Source organism: Mus pahari, chromosome X (genome assembly GCF_900095145.1).
Source record: "Mus pahari chromosome X, PAHARI_EIJ_v1.1, whole genome shotgun sequence".
In the NCBI taxonomy this organism is placed as follows: domain Eukaryota; kingdom Metazoa; phylum Chordata; class Mammalia; order Rodentia; family Muridae; genus Mus; species Mus pahari.
Window position 1 is genome coordinate 57853457 of NC_034613.1, and position 8779 is coordinate 57862235.

The 8779-nt window shown below is 36.5% G+C and overlaps 1 protein-coding gene across 3 annotated transcripts in view; it reads left to right on the forward strand.

The window, feature by feature from the left end:
• The first annotated feature begins 1005 nt into the window (after window positions 1-1005).
• Fmr1nb (FMR1 neighbor) overlaps window positions 1006-8779 on the forward strand; it is a 15765-nt gene continuing 7991 nt past the window's right edge. The window contains exons 1-3 of one of the 3 annotated variants that reach the window (XM_021188422.1): window positions 1006-1415; window positions 3337-3414; window positions 6917-7054. In XM_021188422.1, the coding sequence (XP_021044081.1) occupies window positions 1112-1415; window positions 3337-3414; window positions 6917-7054 (520 nt within the window). In that variant the 5' untranslated portion in view covers window positions 1006-1111. The remainder of the gene's footprint in view (window positions 1416-3336; window positions 3415-6916; window positions 7055-8779) is intronic. The other 2 variants (XM_021188424.1, XM_021188425.1) reach the window with 2 other exon arrangements.

Genomic DNA, 8779 nt, shown 5'->3' on the forward strand with positions numbered 1-8779 from the left:
TTTCACATTCCTTCCAAACTCAAATGCATTAGAGTAATACTATTTGAAGTATCACTTTAAAGGTCCTTTGACTAAATGCAAGAGAATTAATGTGAGTTGCCCATGAGACAGATTCTAGAGCTAGAAAGGGAAATATAGACCATGTGAAGCATCCCATTTGAAATATGACACTATGACACATTCAGGTCTAGTAAGAGGAAGGGTTTCAAGTTTATGAATTCTAAGTATGGTAATAAACTATACACATTTTTAATCATTCTATAATTTTTCTAATTTTTGCTTCTGTCCTTTTGTTTATTTGCAACTCAATATTAGGGGTTCTGGAAGGAAAATACCATTTTATTTCACTTATAATGTCCTACTATAATTATCTGTTGAGTATCTGCCATATTGACTCTAGATGTATCATATTCAGTACCACTACTTTCTGACACTATAGAAATACTCCCTATGTCCAAGATGATATTAACAAGCTACACAAGTCAGGCAGTTATTGAATCTTTGATATAGAGACTATGATTGAGAAACTGATTTCTTAAGTTCATTGAATTTTAGATAATTAAAATTTATGTTTAGAAAACCACTTTTGGCTAATGTTTACTACATGTGACTAATTATAGTGACTGTGACAACTACAGCACAAACAGAAATGTTAAGAGGAATTGGAAGCCTGATGAAATTTATTTTAGTTATTTATTTTTGTTAATATATAATAAGTAGCAATGTTTCTAGTATATATACTGTAAAACTCCTTTATGTATTAAGTAAACATTTATACACATGAATAACATGGTAAGTAGAGTGGAAGTATCATCCATCTAAAGGGTTAAAATTGGCAGGTGTATAGAAGGTTACAGAAAAATGTCATCAAGAATTAGCCCTTTTTTTTTTTTTTCCCAGAGCTGAGGACTGAACCCAGGACCTTGTGCTTGCTAGGCAAGCACTCTACCACTGAGATAAATCCCAAATCTCACGAGATCAGCAGCTATCACGAGAGCTCAAAGTTCCATGAGAGTTTAGTCCCACGAGAGTTTAACCACAAGGTTCTGGACTGTCCACAAGCAGTGGTGCGTCACTATCGCCTCAGGTTGGTTAGTCAGAGACCTCAATCATGCCTTGGGATCCCAGGCCAAGGCAGGGAAGCAATAGATCTAGATTTAAGAGCTGTGCTTATCGTGGAGCACGTACAAAGATAACAGCTGCTGACACAGGGTACAGAGACGATACTCTTTCCCTCAATAAGTATCAGGGGCTTCCGAATTCCGACCAGGGGAACAACATGGCAGATGGCCCTCGGTTTGGCTTCTGGACTTCAGTAAGCCAGTGTCTGCAGTATTTGTGGACCCAGAGGCACTTGGGCCTGCTTCTACTTTTGTTCTGGACTCTGGTTGTCCTGTTCTGTCTTGTGAACACTGGTGAGTGTTGGTTCTAGGCTAGAGAAGGGGTGATAGAGACTTGGGAAGTGTGAGGTAGATGAAGACAAGTTTGGGAGAGAGCAATGGGTAGGGCCTGGGAAGGGATTGGAGCAAAAGGAGGGTGATTGGGGTGCTAGTCAGCAAGGGTAATGGGGTCAAAGGTGGCAGGGCAAGATAGAGAGCTAGGGGGGTTGAAAGGGAGTAGTGAGGCAGGGATTGAGGGGCATGAGGCACAGGAGTTGGGATGATGTAGCAGGAGCCTATAAGGCAGTGCTGAGGGGGATGGGGTGGGAATCCAGTGGTGAATTCTGGTCCTCTGAAACAAAATTGTTCATAACTACTGAGCATCTCACTAGCACCTATAATAGTAATTATTATAGTAATTATAGAAATTAGCAATATTATATAAACATTAATATTTATTAATTATATTATAATTATAAACAATTATACATTATTAAAATGTGCTATATTATTTTTCCCTAACAATATCAATAATATCAATTAAATTATGATAATTATAGTATTTATATTTTATATTATGTCAACTATAATAATGACACTATATTATAGAATAATAAAATGTAATAATGTTATTACGTGGGGATATATGTTTGTGTGAGTAAATGGATGTTTGTATATGCCATAGACTGCATATGAAGGTCAGAGGACAACTTTGTCGAGTCACATCAGTTCTTATCTTCCTTCCTTTATACTTACCTTCCAAGGATCAAATGAAGGTTCTCAGACTTGCTTGGCAAGTGCTTTTTTTTTCCTTGTAATTTTTTTGTAACTAGTTTGTGTGTTTCTTTTTTTAAAAATTTTTAACTTATTTTTTTAGATATTTTCTTCATTTACATTTCAAATGCTATCCCGAATGTCCTCTATACCCTCCCCCCACCCTGTTCCCCTGCCTACCCACTCCCACTTCTTGGCCCTGGCGTTCCCCTGTATGGGGCAGTGCTTTTATCAATGACTCATCTTGCTAGCACCAGGTCAGATTATTTTATTTTGGCTCTCGGATTGGCTAATAATAACAAAAGGTGTGAGGGTACAAGAAAAGTGGCATTTGGTTGTACTATTGTCACAGGTATACTTCAGGGTTTTACTGGAACATAATAACCCAGTGGTACATTGTGCAAGACCCTTCTTGGGTTTAATTTGAAGCACCAAAAAGAAAAAAAATATCACCAAACAAAACAAATAATAACAAAATAATGAATTTATCAAAAAGATTTTAAAATATTAGCAAATATATAGCTCGAATAATATTCTAAGCAGATGATAATCATTGGAATGTTCTTTAAAATAAAAATGAGTTTAAAAACATAAGTGTTTTCCTAAATAATAATTGAGCCATATAAAGGAATAACCGAGGCATAATTAAAGAGATGGTTGGAGAATGTTTTTCTTACATGGGAGAGAATTATGCAAATGAAACTAAAAAAACTAAAATTGGGTTCTCTGTAGTAGAACAAAAGAGGGCTGAGGTCCTTGTGTAAGGACATCAGCAGCTTTCAAGACTTTGTATCATAGGTTCTAATTTACTTGGAATGCCTACTGTTTCTGATTTTTCTTTTCTTTTTTGTTCCTGATTTTTCCATTGGTAGGCCTTTAAACACTAAGCTTTTTGCTTGGCAAAAATTGTTATTTAAATCATTGTTCAGAAGGCCAACACTACGTGTGAGACAGTATGTTAAATATTTGCTAATTTTAATACTTTTTCAGTTTTCTTGCAGAATCACAATCTGATTACCAATGCTCCTTATGTTGTTACAGATTAAAATGCAACATCTGTTATATTTCCAGAATTAGTTTAAGCAAACGTTATTTACTATTTAAGCTTCATTGAAAAATGACAAATGTTTATATGTCCTGGGATTAATAATTTCACTTATTAACACTTCTCTGTCTCCAAAAGTGAAATTGCCCTTGCTTGCTGAAGCTGCAGAACTTGAACCCCAATTAGGAAGTATGTTGCGCTTTTTCTTTCCAACAAGTAAGTTGTTGATTTTTTAAAACTTAATGTCCTTGGTTTAAAACAGTAATTAAGTATTCAGGAAAGAGTGTGCTTTCTCAATATTGGAGAGGAACAGGCATACATTTGAGACTCTGCCCTTTGCCTTAGGCAAGATAATCTCTCTGGAATTAGTGTTTTCATCTTATAATGAAGATATATACCCCAGGAATTGCGAAGATAAAGTGGGACAATAATTACAAGGCAAATGTGGCAGATAAAGGCTTAAATTTGTAATTTAGCTTAAAATGGTTTTATTTTTAGGAATACGTAAAGCCTTTATAATTTACCTGAGTGACATGGCCTAATTTAGTCACTGACCCAGTACTGTGAAATTGATGTCTTGTGTGGCATTAAGCAGTGGCTCTGTTGTTATGGAATATACCAGATGTTTTCCCCATCTGTGTTAATGATAAAGAGCTCAGGTTTCAAGTTACATCGTTTTGTGATCAGTATATGGTGTTTTTTGTTGTTGTTTGTTTTGTTTAGTTTTAAATCAAGCATATGATAGCCTTTGAGAACTATTAACCACAAATATACATGCTTTATTTTGTGCAGCATGTGGTCCGCTCTCAAACTGAAGTTTCTCATAAATTGTCATGATTTTACTAAAAAATATGTAGACTTTATTCTAAGAAAATCCAACATATTTAAAGTTAAATCCTTTGTTGAATTCCATCTCTCACCACTCAACTTTTCTGTAGAAAAAAAAATCTCTTTAAACTTCTCTAGTGGTTTCATCAAGTATAAAATAGCTATTGTAACACTTACTACCTATGAGAATAGCAAAATAAACGGATTCTTAAAGCTACTGCCATAGTCAAGTTGAATGAACAAGAAAATAAGTCTGGAAAGTATTATTTTTGGATAGTCTAAAAGAAGGGCTTATTGAGTATAACAAAAATAAATGATAGTTTAAGCTTTAGAGCTTTGAAAACAATCATAAATAAACTGTCAAACACTTGCCTAGGATGGTTGCAGTAGTACAAACACTGAAAAAGTGACCTTGAAAATGGTTCAAATCTATTTATTTATTTATTTATCTATCTATCCATCCATCTATTTATTTATTTATTTATAATTTTAATTTTCCTATCCTAACACAAGACTTTTAATCAAAATCAATTGTATAAAACTGTTTTTCATCAAATCAAATAGTTTCGTCTTCTTCCCCCCTCCCCCTTCTTCTCTCCATTTCTTCCTTTTATTACTTTTGACAAGGACCAATATAGCCAAAGGTAATCTTCAAATTCTTTATGTACCCAAGGATGATATGATATTAAACTTCTGTTCCTTTTGCTTCCATCTTCCAAATTCTATAATTAGAGCCACATGCCACCAAGCCTGGGTTTTATGTGGTACTGGGAAATCCAACCCAGGGTCACATGTATATTAGTCAGGCACTTACTAAGCAACATTCCCAGTCCTGCTTCTTCTTTTTTTCTTTTTTCTTTTTTTATTATTATTTTCTTTATTTGCATTTCAAATGCTATCCTGAAAGTTCCCTATACCCCCCCCCCCTGCTCCCCTACCCACCCACTCCCACTATTTGGCCGAGGCGTTCCCTTGTGCTGGGTCATATAAAGTTTGCAAGACCAAGGGGCCTCTCTTCCCAGTGATGGCCGATTAGGCCATCTTCTGCTACATATGCTTTTTTTAAAAGAAGAAACATTTGACCTATTTTGATTTGCGTGTTTGAAAATGCAGGATTAATATTTATCAATTGTACATGCTACCTGTTTTGAAAACGATAATTATGAACTATCCAATTTAAAGGATTGTAGTATTTTCAACACAAAGAAATGATAAATGTTTAAGATATATATATATATATATATATATATATATATATGTATATATACATATATCACATTTTTGTGATTCTGAAATGGTTTTTACATATATGTATTTCTTAAATTAGCCTTTTAAAAGTAGAATACAAAGGACTAGGTTTCAGTCTAGCATTTGTGTCCTTCGTTTGTTTTTGCTGCTCTTTTCTGGCCTTTCTCCTCTGCTTGTCTCCTCCTTGTCCTCCTCCTCAAAGTAACCCCCTTTTGCTTCAGGTCATGCTGTTTTTAACCATTGATTTTTATCGTTTTAATAATGTGTCTGTATGTTAGTATGTGATTATGTACATGTGTGTGTGCAAGTGCCCAATGAAAACAAAGGTATTCGATTCTTCTGGAGCTGGAGTTACAAGCAGTTGTGATCCACCTGACATGGATGTGAGAAATCTAACTCTGATCTTCCGGATGTGACCTACTCTTAACCTCTGAGCCATCTCAGTCCCTCACATATGTTCAACTTACTTTTTCCTTCTTTTTTCCTACTCCCTTAAGACTTTTTACCCCCTGTCATAAGTCTCCTTTCTAGTTTCATACCCACCATGTACTCACACTGTTGTGTTTTATAAAAAAAGAAAGAACCAGGATATGTTGGATAAAGTGAGATATAGTGAGGTGTAGGGGGTGCCTCCTCCGCCCCATGCTGAGACATCCCTTTAATCTCAGGTACCAGTATGGAGTAGAGTTTATTTAGGACATGGGGAGGGGAGTTGAGGATGCAATAGAGGCAGAGAAAGGTGGGGGAGAGGCAGGGGAGGGAGAGAAAGAAGAGGAGAGACAGGTCAGGAACATGTGGAGAGAGAAGGGACAGAGAGTAAGAGACTAAGAGGGTAAGGGAGTAAGAGAGTGAGGAGAGGGCAGACAGTCCCTTTTATAGTAAGTCAGGCACACCTGCCTATTGCCAGGTAACTGTGGGGCAGAGCCTAGAAGGAATGCTAACACACACAGATATAAAAATTAAATTACAGGATGTGTGTATGAGAGATGACACAGATATAAAGATTAAATTATAGGATGTGTGTATGAAAGATGACATGTATGTAGCATTTGTTTTTCTGAGATTGAGTTGTTTTACTTAAAAGAATAATTACTAGTTCTCTCTATTTTTCTGTAAATGTGATTTCAAAATCACAGAAAGTATCCTTAAGTACTATTTAGTTCCGTCTTTGGGTCACTACCAGCTCCTTTGTGGCTTATAGGTCTTTTAAAACTATCTTACCAGGTTAGGGACTTATTTCAATTCATAAAATGTTTGCCCAACATGCACAACGCTCTGAGTTTGAGCCAAAGCGCGGTATGAAACTGGGCATGTGGTATACATCTGTAATCCTAGCAATCAGGAGGTTGAGGCAGGAGAATCTAGAGTTCAAGGGTATTTGTGGCTGGAGACCTGGTCTCAAAAAGATAGCCCATAGTTAGCAATTTGTATATTTCTACAGTTTACCCAGGATGAAAAGTGTACTGTTAAAATAACTGTGGTAACTTTTATTTTCTCATTTTAACTTTAGCTTTAATCATTATTTATATTTTTGAATATACTGTTACGTTTGTCTTTTTTCTCCTGCTTTGTATTTATTTGATTGTAAAAAGTGCTTATTAATCATGCTAACTATTCTTTCTTCGATTCCTATCTCTGAAAGCATGCATCATAAGGGACAATCAGGTGGTGGTGGCATGTAATAACCAGCCGTATCTCAGCAAGAGTGAATGTTTAAAATCCAAGTGCTGTTCTTCAACATCTGGGACTAAAATCAAATGCTATGCCCCAGTAAGGGACAGTAAGTAGATCCTATCTCATTTGTTTATTTCCTTTACATACTGAAAAGAAAAGTCAAGTAGGAAAACATTTAAGTAAGTAGGTGGCGTGGTTTCAAGTACATATTTATATATTTCCCAGCTTAACATTTCTAAGGAACACCAACCCAAGAAAAACAGCATTAATACAAATTCTGAAGGAATTCCCATTCAGAATTAATCTAACCTGTTCAGTTGGTTCAGTTACTCCATTTTTTCCCCAAAGCATCTTAAGCTTTTATATGAGCTGTGACCCTCTTCCTGAGAGACTGTACTCTTGGTGTGAAAAAGAGTATAGAGTGAGCCATTTCATGACCAACTAGGAAGCAGAGGTGGAGAATGCAGGGAGAAGGTCTTGGCAAGATGTTCTTCTACTTGGGCCCTGCTTCTAATTTTCATTAACTGCCCCCCCATGCCATTAGTAAATTATAAATTTAGCAAGTGATTAAACCACTCATTAATTGCAGGATAGCTTTCAGGATCTAATCTGTTTGGAAGTTTTCTTAAAGATACACCCAGTGGTTTGCATCACTTATTTTTTCTGAAGCTGGTCAGTTGCCAGTCAACACTTGTGTAATTCCTTCTCACTCACTGTAAAGAGTCATAGATGCTATACCTATACCAAAAGAGAGATTAACAGGAGAAAAAAACCTCACAAATGTATTTGGTCATAATTTTATGTGACATTGGTCTTGTTTTAAGTTAAGAGTTGATGATGCAAGGCAACATTAAATATACTTAGATTCTATGACACGTGGGCACATGTGGAAATGATTGGACCAAAAGAGATTTAACTGAGGAGATGTGACCAAACTCTTAACATCGCTGCATAGTATTCCTTCCTCTGGGCTATCTGCCTTTTTGAAATAGAAGTCCTATGACCTACTAAGTCAGGGATTTCTCTCTTTCTGTTCTCTCTTCCCGTCTGTGGATTTTGCTTTTTGTTTGATTGCTTGCTTTTATCTTTTAATGTGTGGTCTCATGAAGCTCAGGCTTGCTTCAAATTTGCTTTGTAGTTGAGGATAACATGGAACTTTTCATTTTCCTGTATCATACCTTCAGATGTTCAAATTACAGTCCTGTGCCATAGCAGCCAGCTGGTCAGAGGATTTCTTTATCTCCAAGATTGATCAGAGGAACAGTTTTGGGCGCATGGCTGGCTTTAAGGAAAAGGACTTCTGCTTTCTCTGACCTGTCATGAGGGGAGTGAGGAGTAGGAGATATGAAGCCAGGAGAAAATCAGAATGATTTTTTCCTGACTTCTGGTATGACTTTGATCTTTCTTTGTAGCAGATGATGACTTTGAATTTGCAGTGAGATTATAAGCATGCACTACTACACCTAGTTTAAGCCATGGTGCTAAAAGTCACACCTCAGACTTCATGCATACTAAGTAAGCACTCTGCCAGCTTCTGGGCCTCCAAGGCTATGTGGGAGGCCTTTCATCTGGGCTATCAGTTCCTGCTAGCCCTAATAATACCAGTTTAGCATGACTTAGCTTAACCTTTTATTTTCAGGTTCTCCTCTGTCTTAGTCAGGGTTTCTATTCCTGCACAAACATCATGACCAAGAAGCAGTTGGGGAGGAAAGGGTTTATTTGGCTTACACTTCCACATTGCTGTTCATCACCAAAGGATGCAGGACTGGAACTCAAGCAGGTCAGAAAGCAGGAGCTGATGCAGAGGCCATGGAGGGATGTTCTTTACTGG